This window comes from Thunnus thynnus, chromosome 4 (assembly GCF_963924715.1).
Source record: "Thunnus thynnus chromosome 4, fThuThy2.1, whole genome shotgun sequence".
Lineage (NCBI taxonomy): Eukaryota > Metazoa > Chordata > Actinopteri > Scombriformes > Scombridae > Thunnus > Thunnus thynnus.
This window is the reverse complement of record NC_089520.1, coordinates 22612835-22629374: the sequence shown is the minus strand read 5'-3', so window position 1 is coordinate 22629374 and position 16540 is coordinate 22612835. Positions and strand designations below refer to the sequence as shown.

General features: G+C 41.0%; 1 protein-coding gene across 3 annotated transcripts; it reads left to right on the top strand.

Annotated features, from left to right (window-relative positions):
- The first annotated feature begins 3756 nt into the window (after positions 1-3756).
- LOC137181718 (transmembrane protein 198-like) lies at positions 3757-16412 on the top strand. 3 transcript variants are annotated; one of them, XM_067587644.1, is made up of 5 exons: positions 3757-4318; positions 14009-14257; positions 14419-14994; positions 15115-15204; positions 15455-16412. In XM_067587644.1, exons 2-5 carry the CDS (start codon positions 14104-14106, stop codon positions 15505-15507), a joined length of 873 nt encoding a protein of 290 aa, XP_067443745.1. In that variant the 5' UTR covers positions 3757-4318; positions 14009-14103; the 3' UTR covers positions 15508-16412. The 3 variants fall into 3 exon arrangements, with proteins under 3 accessions (XP_067443745.1, XP_067443746.1, XP_067443744.1); XM_067587645.1 differs by having other exon boundaries at positions 3758-4318; positions 15115-15192; XM_067587643.1 differs by having other exon boundaries at positions 3761-4318; positions 15115-15263.
- Positions 16413-16540: the final 128 nt, after the last annotated feature.

Genomic DNA, 16540 nt, shown 5'->3' with positions numbered 1-16540 from the left:
AGCAGGACAGGCACCACAACATTGCAAGAAACCTTGTATTTGATTTACACTTGTGCATGATAATACCTTTTTGATTGAGCTTTCTTCAGAACAGGGATCCTTTATCCTGTGTATGTCAGCAGTCGCTGCCTGTAGTCATCCTCATTTTCCAGCTGTGTGGAGGTGGTCTCTTGTCCTCACATCTGGACCATGTTAGTAACTTCCTGTCACAGCATCTGCTCTGCCCCCATCCCACAGAGCCAGGAACAGACCTGACAATCCACAGATACTGTTGTGAGTTAAGCATGTGTGCACAGTGGTGGGTGGGTGTAGTTCATGGAGCTAAGAGGCTAAAGGTATATCACTTCCTTTGAACAGAGAAACGCATGTGTCCATGAATTAACCTAGCTTCGACAGTATTATACAAACGGGTGACTCATGGTTTTGTAACCAGAACTTAAAAGCAAACACCTGGAGGCTGTATTGCATACATGTGAGGAACAGATGCATTATAACAGTCATTAAATGTTGCGCAAACTTTCAGAAAATAGAAGCCTTGTTTTTACAAGTGAAAGCAAAGATCTGACTCTTCCTTCAAAAGCGACAGAAAATTGTGCAGAAAATCAGCCTTGAGTATGAGCTGACACATGTTTTATATATAAAACAACAGATCAAACATATTGTGAGATTTTAGTCGAGAGAACAAAGTCCATTTAGTAACTGATCTGGAGCTTTCGATCATATATAATCATCAGCAGATGGAGTTTACCCAGTTTATAAGAAATTATAGATGTTCAATTTTTCTTTTTTTTTTTGTCTGAGGAATTTAAGGACCTTACGTCCATGTTGGCTTTGAAGCTAAGGTTCAAAGTCCATTCGTGGCTTTAGAAACAACAGTTGAGAAAACAATCTCACTACTAGGTCCGCAGGCAGCACTAATCCACACATGGTTCACAAATTGTTGCACCCTGTGAAGGTTGTAGAAGGCCTCTGCAGTGATTCTTCCACTGCTGCTGTCATTTACCTTGAGGCACGTTCTGATGTTTGGATAAATGCTCAGGGAAACATACTTGTCTGCTCAGATTCAGCTGTGTGTGTGTGTGTGCGTGTGTGTGTGTGTTTGTGGAGGAGGAGTGGTTACCTGATTTGTTTATCATATCATTTATTATTCCCAGAAATCCCTTGGATTGGACTTGAGCTTCATGTTGCAACACAACAAGAAGCACATGTATCCATTACCATATTAATATCTCATTTAATGTCTGTATGAGATGGTTCATTCGGGAGTATTTGACATTTCTCTTCAAGTTGGACTTTTCCATTTGCTTCGTTTGGCAGTGTGTATTTCCTGATTACACTGACAAATTGTGATTCTGATCTCAGAGATATTGCTCTTGTGTTACATAGAAGAACTTGACAGTACTTAATGCTCTTCATGTAGTATTATAGGAAAGAATGTGTAAGGAACACTTCAGCTGCTCACTTGCAGTCATTAAATCTACAGTTTATTTTATTCTCAGTATAACCAAACATTAAGTCTATTGCTAAATCCTCTTGAGAACACAGTGAGAAGTAGCTTAGAATAATGTGCCAATAAAATATCAAGTTACTGAGGCACTTTAAGGCATGAAACCTTGGAACCCACAAGGTGCGTCAAAGTAATAATGTGTCATCTTTATGATCTCTTCAGTCAGGTTTTGACTTGATCTCTGTATACTGTTTAATGTCAACTGTGGACACACTGAAAGTGGGTGCCACATGAACACATGTGGCTGCAGTTCTTGAATTGTTATGCGTTGTGGTCATACAGTCTTCGATCGTGGCTCTAAATAAATAAGACCCTGTTTCTTGCACACACAGCCACCTCCTCCGGTGTACCCTGTGGAGAGAATGAACTGCTCCCACAGTCTGCGCTCACAGCTGTAGCTCATTCCCTCTGAATGTAATCCACAAGGTCCTGTGTCACCAGTTGGTGCTCGCTGAATCCAGCAAATCCCCATTCCTCCTCTGTGTTTAATGTACAAATACAAAAAAGAGTAGAGAATGAGTTCGGCTGTAATATATACAACTTGTCCGCCTGCACTTTCAAACACATGCTCACCATCTTAACACAAGGAGCTCATTAAGCCTAGAGAGTTTTATGTGTTAGTCATAGTGACTACTTTCTAATTAGCACCCTTTATAAAGGGAAATTGTAACAAAGTACTTCATTAATGGTTAATAAAAAAGTACTAATGCTTTATAGATGTGTGATAAGACATTAACAACTTTTAACTGGTGAGTCATTAATAGAGAATAAGTGTCATCAAGTGTGCAGTTAATAAGGGATTACTGATAAGAGTCATAAGTTTCCCACTTTCTAATAAGCCAACAGCAAAAGCTAGTAAGACATAATGTAATTATAAATGTTAATAAGTTAATAATAAATCCATCAGATTACCAGGTGTCAATTTTAAGTTGTCAGTAAATGTATTTTGGGTTTTCAGATGCCCTGCAAGTTTTTTTTTTCCATAAGTGTTACACAATTACAGTCCTTTTGAGTGCTAGAAAGACAAAATAGTGTCTTTATGGAGAACGATAAACCTAGTGACTCAAAATTATGTTATTATTGATTTGTAACTGGTATATAAAGTGTTAGTAAATGAGTTATCATTGAAGGGATTGATTAATTTATAAACCCTCCATAAAGGATGGCTTAATTAGGACATGATACTGCCAGTGGTGGAAGTATTCAGATCCTTTACTTCAGTAAAAGTACCAATACAGCAATGTAAAAATACTTCATTACAAGTAAAAGTCCTGCATGAATAATCCTACTACAGTAAAAGTAGATAAGTATTATCAGCTTGATGTAGTTAAAGTATTGCAGTAAAAGTAGTGGTTTGGTCCCTCTAACTGATATTATTATATATGACATTATTATATTATTAATACTGAAGCATCAGTGTGTAAGCAGCATGTTACTGTTGTAGCTGCTGGAGGTGGAGCTAGTTTGAACTACTTTATATACAGATAGCTAGTGTAGTCCAGTGGTTCCCAAACTAGGGTCGGGCCCCTCCAAGGGGACACCAGATAAATCTGAGGGGTCATGAGATGATTAATGGGAGAGGAAAGAAGAAAAAACAAACTTCTGATACACAAATCTGTTTTCAGTTTTGGGACTTTTTCTCTAATCTTTGATTTTTGGTGAATCATTTGAACATTTATTGAAATGAAACCATGTGAAAAGTTTAGAGGGAAAATCACTACTTTGTAAGACGTCAAAAGCCAGTATGTTGGAAACCACCGGTTTCATCTCTAACAATGTATTGTATTTTAAAAGCTTGTTATATTATCCATTGTGTCAAATCTTCATCTGAAAAGTAACTAAAGCTGTCAAATAAAGTAGTGGAGTGGAAAGTACAATATCTGAAATGTAGTGGAGTGGAAGTATAAAGTAGCATCAAACGGAAATACTCAAGTAAAGTACAAGAACCTCAAAACTGTACTTAAATACATTACTTAAATAAATTACTTCCCACCACTGGATACTGTTATATACATTGTTATATCTGGCACTTCAGTCGCTTATAGCTTGTTGTTAAAATGTAACTACAGCTGTAGTTAGCCAGCGAGGGCCGTTACAACAAATACAACAAATAAAAGCAACCCCCCAGATAATGGTATCATTTTATTAAACAGTTGTTTTAAACTGAGAACTTTTGCCCCCCCCCCCCCTCCCCCCCCCCCCCCACACACACACACCATCTCATCAGCGGATGCCCCGGCAGGCCAGCTCCTCTCCCCGCCCTTCCAACGGACTAACTGACGGCGTTGGATGGAGATCCAGAGGGGGGATTGCCTCGGAGGGACAGAGGGGAAAAACGGTTTTCTCCTTTGTTTTTTTTAAAGTGCCATTTACTCCAGCACAGAGAAAGGGGAGAGGGGAGGTGTATGAGGAGGAGGAGGAGGAGGTGGGGGGGATGTTGTTGGTGAAGATTTTCCACCGAGGTGGACGTTAGACGGGAGCGTCAACGGCTAATTTAGTAACACAAAGTTATCTGAGAGTGGAAACTAGCTAAACCTCCCTCACGCACACAGCGCTGGCCAGAGCTAGTTTCGCCTTTTAGAAGGTTTGCATGAGGCGGGGACAGAAAAAGAAAGAAGAAAAAAAGATGCCGTTGTTGTCGGCTTATTATTGCAGCCTGTGAGTTTAAAACAGAGCCTAGGGAGAAGTTGGGAGAAAACCGGTTTTCCCTGGTACCCTACCGCCGCTTTTGTGCTTGTGAATGGTGGGGTGTTTTTCCTGTCTGACGGGGGAGAAGTTAACGTTACAACCGCAGAACACACAAGCTCATCGGTAAGTCTTTCAAAAAAAATAATCACTTTTACTGAAGCAGAAAGTTATATTTTTGTGACACGTGTTTACATTAGTTAGATTGTACTCTTCGTTTGGTTGTATGTTTGTTAGACTCTTGTCATTGGACCTTTGAATTCAGTTAACTCCGGTGTGTCAGTGGAAAACAATAGCGGCATATTTCATTACTGATGATTGATTATAGTTGAGCGATTCCACCCCAGATACTGACTGATCAGAGCCAAACTCTACAGCTGGAAGTGTTTGTAATAACACGTAGCATTGGCCAGGCTGCTGCCATGACTGCTCTCCTTTTGAAGCACTCTACACTTCAAGGACTTAATACAATTCATATACTTCAGCATTTGAGGACAAATACATAATAATGGAGGACAATAAGGGCTTTATCGTTCACGCTTTAATCAATACTGACTAACAACTCCAGGTTTTAAGTTAGTTATGTAGAAGTTACGCTTGTGGAATATGGCAGGAGAGCCTAACTTACGTTTCTTAATAAAATAGTGAATAAATACTGATTTGCTTCTCATCAATTCCGTTATTTCTCATCTAAACTCAACAGGTTGTTTGACAAATCTGAACTTGCATCTTATATAGAAACAATATAGAGACATCCTGCATTTTCTAAGGCAAACTTTTCATGTCTCCTTATGACCCACATAGCGTGGGCCCTGCGGTTCTGCTGTGTGACCCAGGGTGGGAGTGCCTCTTGGTTTTTGGGCAGTGTGATGACAGCTTACAGGTCCTGTCTTTACTGGGGAGTGCAGTCTGTAGTTACACCCCCTCAGTGCACCCCCTTAACCTACACTGTCAGCCTGCAACAGATGGTTTTGCCCCTTTGAAAAGGCAGAGAGGAAGCCCTTCCCTGCTTTGGGGGGGAAAAAAAGAGAAGGCAGGAAAGAAGGCATGAAGAGCAGGGGTTGATGAGAGTCAGACTGCACATGTTGTTTTGCATGGTGTCTTTTAATTAGCACCTACGCAAGCGTCTCATTTTTGTCTGGTCTTTGCTGTTAGAATATGCTAACGCCACATGCTCACTTGTCTTCAACAAGTGATACGACATTACGACTAAATTATGTTAAAAATACTGTTAGCAGCTCTCAGAAGAGTCTTTCTGGGGAGAAACTGTAGTCAGTGGGAGCAGCTGACTCACACAGCAATGTTTGAATTCCTATTTTACAAACTTTAATTTTAAGTTTGGGTAATTACTGTGTTTAGATCTGCTTTCTTCTTTCAACACAAGCAGTCTTTTTTTTTCCAAGACAACCGGATCATAGGCTACCATCTCAATACGATGGCAGCAGTGGTTGTTGACTGTATTTTGTAGTATGAAATAAAAATGAAATGAACAATTCTTTCTTTTTGGCCAGTTTACATTATAAAACACATCCCTTTGGCTGACTGAAGCTGACTTTTTAGAGCCTGTTTTAAAAAATATCGGGGATTTCCATGTTTTACTGTTCAACTGAAAAAGATTAACTTCATCGGAAACGCTGCTGAATAATAAGTATTAATGTGAGTTTACCTCAGAAGGCTTGTTGGGTTCAGGGTTCAGCTGCATCTGACTCACATGCTCACTCAGGCCTCCTGCATTTGTCCAGATGATGTACATCTGGATAACAGTGAGGAGGGACTCAGAGCTTGTCATTATGAATAAGAGCAGTGTTAAAGAAGAGCTGTTGCATAATCTGCTGCAGTTAATCTGATAAGGAGACCATGATGCTCAGTACCTGTGACTTTCTCCTCTTCTAGGACAGTACATCACTGGTGTAGAAAAGGAAGGTCTACAACTAATGATTATTTCATTATTGATTTATCTGACAGTATATTTTCTTGATTAATTGATTAGTCCTTTTGGTTTTAAAAAGTCAGTAAATGGTGAAAAATGTTGATCACTGGTTCCCGAAGCCCAAGATACAACCTAAAATGTCATGTTTTGTCCCGACCAACAGTCCACAACTGAAAGATATTCAGTTTACTATCACGAGGACTAAAGAAACCAGAAAATATTCACATGTGAGAAGCTGGAACCAGAGAATTTTAACCTTTTTTTTCTTAGGACATGACTCAAAACAATTAATCAATTATCGAAATAGTTGGTGATTCATTTTCTAGCGAATGATTAGTCGACTCCTTGTAAGTAAGAACGTAAGTAATAAGTAAAGACAACCAAAGTAAAATTTTGTTCATCTTTCATTTTTTCTCATCTGTGCTTACTACGTAGTGCAGAGATGAGTAATATGGTGAGTTACATTACTAAATATGGTTTTGATGAGGTAGAAGGTGACTAATTGAATACCTTTTCACAACCCTGTGTGTGGTGAGTGAAGCAAATCTACCAGCTACTTGCATATTTTACCAGCAGTTGGTTGGTGGTTGGTGCTAATTTAGTGCCCTGCTATCTGAGAGAAAATGTCTGAAGAACATCCTGAGTTTGTGTCTGTCCCCGAGACAGAAAGATCTCCGTTCTGGGTGCAAAAAAAAGCCCATTGTCACACGAATACCACATAAAAACTGATACCAGTCATTTCGAAACATCCATCTGTAGACTACTTATAGCACTTTAAACATTGGTTAGAGTTATGTGACATGTGATGGGTGTTGCGCTGGCTTGGAAAATGAAGGACATACAGTTTGTGATATTTTAGGCTCATGAGATCTCTGTTGGAGGTACAATTATTGTAGACTGGAATCTGACAAAGAGGGTTAAATGATAGAGCTGCAGTAGAGGAACTGCAGACATATATAGGCACTGCATGGAGGTCTGAGCCACCACTGTGTTCTGACTCCTCTTCTGCCACCACAGCAAACTTATCTACAAATGATCACAATTCAATAAATGGCTTATTTGATTTTACTTTGGCAGTGCGCCTAAGCAACTCTGTTTTTTGTGATTGACTCCCTGTGTAGAAAACAAATGAAAAATTTGATGAGAGCTAATCAAAGTTTAAAAAAAACAAACTATGATACTATTGTGATATCCCTTGGGTGTTGGTGTCTTGCTCAAGGACACTTCTGTAGGGTGGGTGGTCACATTTAGTTTCTCCACGCCAACCTAGGTTTCATCAGCAGCACATATTATCTCATACACAGTGCTGTACTGTCACGCTCTCACTAACATATGGACACAGTCTCCACCACAACGCCTACTAAATGCTGCTCTCTGCCACAAACTGTAATAGAGCGTTGTGGAAATGCCCCTCCTTACTGCACACACTGTACCTTCCTCTGCTGCTGCTGCTGCTGCTGCTGGATCACAAACTCCAGTTCACTGGAGCACATTGGTGGACGAATATTAGTATTTGCTCTGGATTTTATAACATTAATGACCATGTGTATTTTAGATGTACAGTACCGTATAACGCGTGAACCATAACCTTGTGACTCTCTTCAAAAGGCTCCTTATTGTGTTTCTGATCTTTTTCCATGCCTCTCCATAAGCAGCTCTCTGCAGTCTTAAGTTGAAAGGCCTCTATTGTTTAGACTAAAGTCAGGCAGGCATGAATTTAGAGAGATTATGAGGGTGGAAAGAAGTTAGCGATACTACTAATAAAATAATCCCCACTGACCATTATGGAGGTCTAAGGCCACAAAGAAAATGATTTGGCATTTTACAGTAGAATCTAAATTTGATTCATTGTTTTGGAAATGATCTTTATTATTTTTGACTTCAATTACAGCCAATTTTACAAGATTATGAGTGACATACAGTATTGTCAATCTAACAGCTGCCAAAACTGTGTAGAATCCAGCCAGATGTTGCAAAATGTTACTTTTTATTACTGTACTCTGGGTAATAAGAGCTAAGAGCTCAAATTATGCTGTTTGCAAAATTTAGTTGATTGGCTCAGCTTTGAGAGCCAAATATTGGGAATAGTTTTGCATCATTTCTGGAGACCACGCTGTGCAATGAATTTACTTTGAAAAACTGCACCAGAGTGCAGTTTCATTTTTGTCCTCATAATTAACCCCTAAAAGACAAGGTGCTATCTCTTTGTCAAAGAGTTGCATTAAATCGTGTTTATTGGTAAACGGCTGATTTGTCTTGTTACAGCTGTGACTTAAACAGCTGATGACTAGGCAAAGACCATGTGACACTGTGGGGAGACAGCTGATAGAAGAAAATAGACCTGCGAATGAAAGAATGAAAGGACAGTTACATCTCAGAGCTGTGCAGGAGAAGATTAAGTCTTGTTGATGTTGCTTCTAATCACACTTGGCCCTAAAATGGCACTTTGGTGATGTGATAAGAAGTGAAAAGCTGTAGTGAATGTACCCACAATGCAAAGAGGATGCACTGGGAACAAGTTGCTCAAGACACATTCAAAGGTCACAGACTCATTGTGTAGTGCGCATGCAAATGTAGCCCCAGGGCCACAAAGTCAACTTTGAGGTGTGTTTATAGCAAAACAAAGCTCTTAAAATAGTCTGCAGATGATTTTCCTGTGGCAAGCCCTCAGATAAGGTTTTAAAATTTATGAAGTACCAAATAGCCACCACAATGCTCTAATTTTATTGTTTTATTATATTTATTTGTTTGTGTTTGAGTTTGTTGTTCTTCAGCAGGGAGGAAGGATAAATCTGGATTTTAAAACTAGGTCTGAACAGGGCCTTAAAGCTCTGACCTACTACAAATGACAAGAATGTGACTATTGTGTGACTGGTGAACATAACAGCTGAGAGTTTTTGGCCTCAGGATTGTGTCAGTTATTAAAATCTGTGTATCATTCTGGTTTAAATATGGCTGCATGGAGCTCAAATGCAGAATATATGAATAAGCATAACAAAACCCCTGAACATTCAAAGTCTGTAAAAAGCGTAAACTGAATATCATGTGGTGCTTTGTTCATTAGGTTCATATGAACTCTGGACAATATCTGGAGAGTCAAGAGTTGCCCTTTCACACATGTAGCACACAACAGGATATTGTCTGTGTCAGATAGCCTACGTTCTCACCTGGAAATACTCCATTTGCTTTAGGCGAGGGTTGGCGCCTGGGTAGAGCATGCAGGAGGCAGGACATGACGCAAAAATGATGCTGTGGTTGTATTTGGTGCTTTTCACCAGAAATAAAACTGCTTTTATTTTACGAGAAATCACAGAAAGTCCTCTCTTCCATTAGCGCTAGCTTCACAGCGGAGCGTTCAGGCCCACTCAAAACATTGCAGCTTAGCTTCCCTTCTGCGTTTATCCAGCACCAGCCGCATGATAGAAACGTCATCAACGCGCTCACTTGCTCACTATGAATTATCCGGAGAAGTATTCACACATGGGCTCAATCTGACATTACACAGACTTTGTACTAGGGAGCTGACATGATAAAGTCCGTTTAATGTCTGGTCCGACTGATTTGGACATTTGCGTTCACACATACAGCTCCTCCAGGTAATGTTCGGATAACTTGAGGGTTGTCATGCATGTATGAAAGGGGCTTATTTCATTTGTGACAGCACACCAACACAGCAGTGGCTACCAAGCACAAACACCCCACTGAAATAGTCTTAGTCATGCAAGTAGAGGCACTCAGTGACACAATGGCAAGTGTATATGTAGATTAGCGAGCGAGACAGATTACAAGCTTATTTTCATCATATTGCAAGGCTGCCGTTCCTGCTGTTTCCGTAGTGTGGCCAAAGATCTTTTCAAGTTCTTTTCTCACATCTATTGGTTTGTACTGACAATGCAAACTTTCTTAGTGACGCAAAGTCCTACTGTAGTTGGCTGCTTGGTGTTTTCCAGCCCCGGTTTCTCAACTGAAGTCTAGCTTGTTGTTGTTAGGTGAAGTGAAGCTTCAGTGTTGATGATCTGACGTTTCTATCACAAACACAGGGGTCAGTTCCTGCTGAAACCTGATGTTCCACTTCCTCATCTGGTCCTGAGCTTCCTGCTGTGGAAAGGCAGGAAGCGCGGTAGTTGCCCATATGATCTTGCTCAATATGTTCCATCCAGAGTGAAAGCAGATGCTATTGTGATGAAGAGTATGAATTTATGCAGTTTTATGCTTAGCACAATATGGAAATCCATTTTAACAACCCCCACTGTGGCAGCGGCATTATCTCCATGCTTCTTGTTGTCTAGACCTCACCAGTCTTTCAGCTGGTTGGGGTGTTCAGCTTAGGGTGGCAGGATTTATGGCTGCAACTGCAGAGCACACACCCTGGTGCATCTCACATTCTTGGGAGAGTCCTCCAAACTAAGTTGTCAGACAGCCAAATCATAACACTGCAGGTTTTCAGTTTCTCAGCTGGCCCTAGCTGTCAGGTTGGAGGAGAACTTGCAGACTCTTTGGCTGTGATCACACACGCCCACCCCTTGATTAAACACACCCAAATTAGCTATGTGGGGAACTTGTAGTCAGCCCTGCCTATTCTTCAACAGCTGAGCACTCAAATCTGTGCTACTCAGCCCCCTGCAGTGTTTGTTCAGGGGGAGTAAACTCCTGAGCAAAGTTTTGTGTCAAGGGCAACATAATATTCCAACAGCTCATCATCTGCAGCAGACACTTATAGTGTGTTAAAGCCACTGGAAACCCAAATCCACAATAGCCTTCTAACCATGTAATTTAGGGTATCATGTATATAATAGTTGGCATCTAAAAAGTATTAGAAATTAGTTTCAATCCAAATTTGAAATATTGTCTGACTTTTCATCTATTGCCATCATCATGATCAACAAAGTTTGAATTTGTCCAGGTCTTTGCATCTCTATGAGCATGCTAATGTTAGCGTTTATCTCAAAGCAACCTCATAGAGCCACTAGCCTGGCTGTATACTCTTAGTGTTGTTGACTTGCATTGAAATAGTTGCCAGGCGACTTTAGCCTGTAGAAAATTCAGCTTGGGAGCTCAGGGAGAGTTCAGTCATTGAGACAGATAGGTTTACTTGTAGTTAGACCCCCTTCCCTCATCACTCACCAGCCCTCTGAAGGCAAATACTTGGCACCCATCTTAAAGCAAACACTTGGGATCTACCAGTCTCCTTGGTGCTCTCAGCCATCTTTATGTGGTCTCCTTTTTCGTCCGCATGGTTTCCTCTGAGTGCCACTAGAGGTCACAGCATGGGCCTCAGAGTCTTTGTTATGCCCCATAATGGCTCTATTCTCCCACTGCAGCAAGGACTTCCAAAGCTGCTAGACATAGGACACCATTGTGACTCACGGAGGGGTAACATGAGGCAGATGCACAGAGATACAGGAGTGTCCATGGGTGTGCGTGTAGAGTTAAGTAAATTACTGTTAAATTGGTGTTTGAAATATTAACTAGTTCACACTCACAGTGCTAGCTGTTGTGTTAAAGCAAAAAATGTATTTTTTACATACCAAACTTTAACAGAGAAAGGGAAAGAAGAAAAGGAGGACACTGGACTTTATTATTTTCTGTTAACATTGATGAATTAGCTATGAGCTGACCACAAAACATTCATTCATAGTCCTGGCCTACTAGAAGCAATAAAGGAAGTTGTGGCAAATTTCGTTAGTGTCCAATTACAGTAATTACTGTAGACATAAGCTGCTGTGTAATGTGATGTGTTACAAGTTTATTACCCACCCACAAGATTTTGTGGTAAGTTACTTTCAAATGTGATTGTGCTGTATGTAGAACATGAAGCAAGACACATGAAATCACAGATATGTTTGTCTTGGTTTATACTGAACTAGATCAGGTTCAAATTCACTTTTTTAAAAAATTTTGTATCGTAGATTTATTTTATTATATACCGTATCTATATAGTACATGATGTAACCTTTGAGTAGCAGAATAAAACATTCATCAAGTTTCACATTTCTTTAAAAAATTACTTCAATTGCAAATAGCTCAAGGTCAGTGATCTGTAAAATAGGGGAAAGGCTTTAGAGCAGAGTCAACCACAAGAGATTCAAATGAAGTTCTTTCCAGGAGGTTGACTGGTGCAGGTGTTATATATCCAAACCAACCAGGTGGGATTATGCTGCATTCATGTCATATTGGACAAATGCAGATGGGGGCAAAACACAGTGACAAACAACAGCAATCAATGACAGTTTTAGGTATACAAAAAAAGGCTCGTTGGTTCATTTTTTATACATACAGTAATGTAATCTTTTTGGAGAAACATGGTCCAGTTTGTAACATTAAAAAAACTCTTCTCATATGACTAAATCTACACCAACACAGAGAGGCCGACCACAGTTACGCCCAAACCAGAGGGAAACAAAAGCTCCTAACAATCGAGGTTCCTGTGTCTGTCCTGTTCAGGGTCACAGAAGGCTGCAGTCCTCACCTATTGGGAAAGGGAAGCCAATCTGTCACAACACATTTACACTCGGATTCACATGCTCCGCTCAGAAAGGCACCAGCTAGCCATCACATTTGATCTCTTATTGCTGTGAGGTGACAGTGCTAACCACTGAGCTACTGTGCTGCCTAGACCCCTGTGTATAGTTTTATATTATCCCACAAGAGAGTTTGGTTCCTCATTGTAAGTTCGCAGGAGTTGATGTGAAGATTACAGGCTTGATTGTATATAGAAATCACTGCTCATTCTGTAAGAAAAGTTAGATTTAATTTTGGGTCTGTCTTACTCCAGTTTTCTGTTTGACCTGCTGTAGTCAACAAAATGTCTGAACATTTTAGCTGTTTTCAGTTGTCAGTGAAAGAATGAGACATTTCTGATAGAAACCAGAAAGAAAGAGAAAAGACAGATAGGTACTGAAGAGCTGCGAGTGACTGAAGAAGAAAAGAAAATGTTCCAATGAGCTCTCATTTTTTCCATGTAAAGTCATTCATAGGCAGGACATACAAATTACACAGCCTTGTGTAGGCGAAACAAACGAGCCACATTGCGCTTTTGAAATAAAAATCGGTTTAAGATGCGGAAAGTTTCAGGTAAAGAAGGAGAGACGAGGTAGCAAATAAACAAGACGGAAAGAGAAAGAACTGGAAAGTATTAAAGAGAACATGCAGGACCGACTGTTCCTGACTGTGTGTCTCAAGTAGAAAACGTGAGTTAGCTGTAATCGGATCTCAGCTGTGGTGAGATCATATAGGAGGCCTGCCAGCAGCCTCAGAAACTGAAGTCCACCCATAAGCCTTGGGCCTCGCTGCAGCCCTCTGTGGCTCTCTACAGGCCTGCCAGCTTAAACTATCATATATGATTTTTCAAGAGTACTACTCAGTGCTCGTCTGCTGAGACAGAAATGAAAAATTTGAACTACTTGTTATAGATATGTAGATACACAATTACATAAAAATGAAGGCTTTGGACCATTTTAGATTGAAGTTAATTGTATAGTATGAGCTATATCTCCTGTGTTTATCCTTGCGACAAGAGTGCTAAAGTAGAGGTCAAATCACAGTTTGAAGAATTTAAGAATGAACTTAAACAGAAGATAAAAACTGCTAATTTAACATAAAACCAGATAAAAGTTACCAATCTAGTTAAAGGTCTAGTTTTAGTTATAGTGTATAATCGCATGAAAACAGGAATCATTGTGTTTTCATTACCTTTATATTTACATAGGGAGCGGATCCTCTTTCACAAGGCCCACCATGTTGCTATAGTAGCAGCAAGGAAGAAGTCACAGTTGACCTGAAGATTTCACATTTCACCTTTACCTCTGAATTTTCTGTGTTGATGGGGACAAAACTACTTTATTTTACACATAGTTCATTCATCAATATTTTCTCGTCTTTTACAGTCACCAAACGTGCTCAGATGGACCTGAGATAACAGGTCTGGTTTACCCTCATCCCAGACTTCAGCCAGCCCCGCAGCCTCCGACATACACCCAGAATGGCAGATCCCACTGGGCTGAGCTCTGAAGCGGCGGGGGCAGGCATAGCCGAGGTTGACGCCTGTAGCTTGGAAATAGAAAGGAAGTATGACATCATCCCTGCCGTCATCTGCTCCATGTGCTGCCTCTTCGGCATCATCTACTGCTTCTTTGGTGAGAACCCCCCGCCTCCTCACATTCCTCAAAATTGAGCAAGCTGAAACTTGGGATGATATCACACGCTATCAAAATATCAATCATTCTGATTGTACACGTATCAATAGATTTACTCCACAGTTCCTCATCGTAGCTCTATCCTGTCTCTCCTCTTTTAGGTTACCGCTGTTTCAAGGCCGTCATGTTCTTGTCTGGTCTGATGTTCGGCTCTGTCATCATCTTCTTGCTGTGCCACAAGGAGCATGTGTTGGACACCCAGCTGAGCGTCGAGGCCAGCGCGGGTATCGGCCTCGGTATAGGCCTGCTGTGCGGCCTGGTCACTATGCTGGTGCGAAGTGTCGGCCTCTTCATGACCGGCCTGCTGTTGGGCCTCCTCCTGGCTCTCGCTGCCCTGCTGATCACTCACCAGTTCTACACTCCCACCACAGTCTGGGTGCCCCTGGGTGCTCTTCTGGGAACAGGCATGCTGTTTGCCGTGCTGACTCTACAGTGGCAGAAGCTCTTCACCATGCTGTCCACGGCCGTGTTCGGGGCAGCTATCATGACGGTGTGTGCCGACTACTTTGTGGAGATGCTGGCTTTGGCTACGCACGTGTATGAATGCTTGCGCCTCACACCCGGGCCACCTCTCTGCTGGTACAGCTGGGTCATTTTGGGCATCTGGCCCGCCCTCAGCCTTATAGGAGTGCTGGTCCAGTGGAAACTGACAGATGACAGCTTCTCACACACCGAGGGTAATTTAATATCATGATGTTTTCGCTCAGTGAGGTTCTGGCAGTGTTTTTGGGATAGGTCAGATGTTTTTAAAAAAAACATGCTAAAAACTTGCTTTTGAATTCTCCTTCTCCTTTTAGTCGTTATTAGTCGGAGACAGAAGAGAGTCCAACTGATGCGGATTCGAGAGAAGGACGCCAAGAAGCGACAGCAGGCAGGTGGGCAGGAAGGCACGTACCGCCGTAAACCCACCCCAGTGAAACGTTACGCTGGGGATCTACTGGCACCGGTCAGTGTCACCCAACATGGCGTGTGCTGTAGTTACTGATCATTGTGTGTTTATGGCATCAGCTCTGCTTACCAGTACGATCACAAAACTTTAAAAAACTGACTTGCTTCCAGATCCTTTTCAATCACCAATATCACCATTTCTGTGTTCCTCACTCACCTCCTCTCTTTCTCCGTGTTCCTTCTTCTCAGAGCTACCTGCAAAGTCTGCGAGACAGGCAGATGGGCACTGGCACTTCCCTTAGCAGCCAGGGCACCGCCAACCACACCATGATCGACTTGGATTACGACACCGGGTCCACTGTGCCCCTCACAGCCACAACCCCAGTCGTCAGGGTCTGAGCACAGAGATAAGAAGGGACTGCGATCTCTGGTTCTCCAGTAGTGACTTTTTAAACGTAGAGTAGAACCTGTAAACTGTTCCATGCAGCACAGGGTTTTTATTACCCTTAAACTGATTTGTGGAGAGGTTGGATTTTCTATTGTGTTTAACAGAGAACAATCGGTGGAAAAGAATGCTGCTTTTTAGGAGAAAGAGGATGCGTCAAGCTCCTGTATGGTGAACGCTATAACCACTGCAACCACTGTGTTTCTCAGAGAAACACTGAAAACAGATACTAACCAAGCAAGGTCCTCCATTTCCTCTCATCGTGTATTAAATACATAACAGCAAGTACGAGCCTCAAAAACAAACGCAATTCTGTTTTGTAGTGAATAGGACAATGCAATTTGTTTGACATTACATGTACTGTACTTAAAAAAGTTAGTCATTACCATGAAGTGTTGTGTTATTACCAGTCTTACTGTTAAACTGTGTGGTCGTAGGATTTGTGAAAGTTTATCAGTTAAACAGCTTTCATTTTGTGTATTTTTTATTTTAGATGGAGTGTGATGAGAGAGCAGAATATGACAAAGTGAAGCAAACTTAATGATACAAATAAAAAGCTGTTTTTATTAAAAAGCTCTTTCCTGGAGCTTTTAGCAGGATCTTTTCTAGCAGCAATCTCTAATTCTGTGACCTTTTTTTTGTTTGCAATGTAGCTCCTGTCAAAATTCAGCAGCTGGTGAAGAATTTTAGACTGTTGTGTGTGTGCTTGTGGAGTATCTGAGTAAACTTTTTATAATTTATTTTATATAATGACAAAGTACACGGTAGTGATGGAAAAAGGACAAAAAAAATACAAAAAACACAAAGCATGTTTGTTGTTAATTTGTAGATTTTTTAATAATTATCCATTTCTGTCGTTTGAATTTGCAGGGACAATGCACTTGTTACCT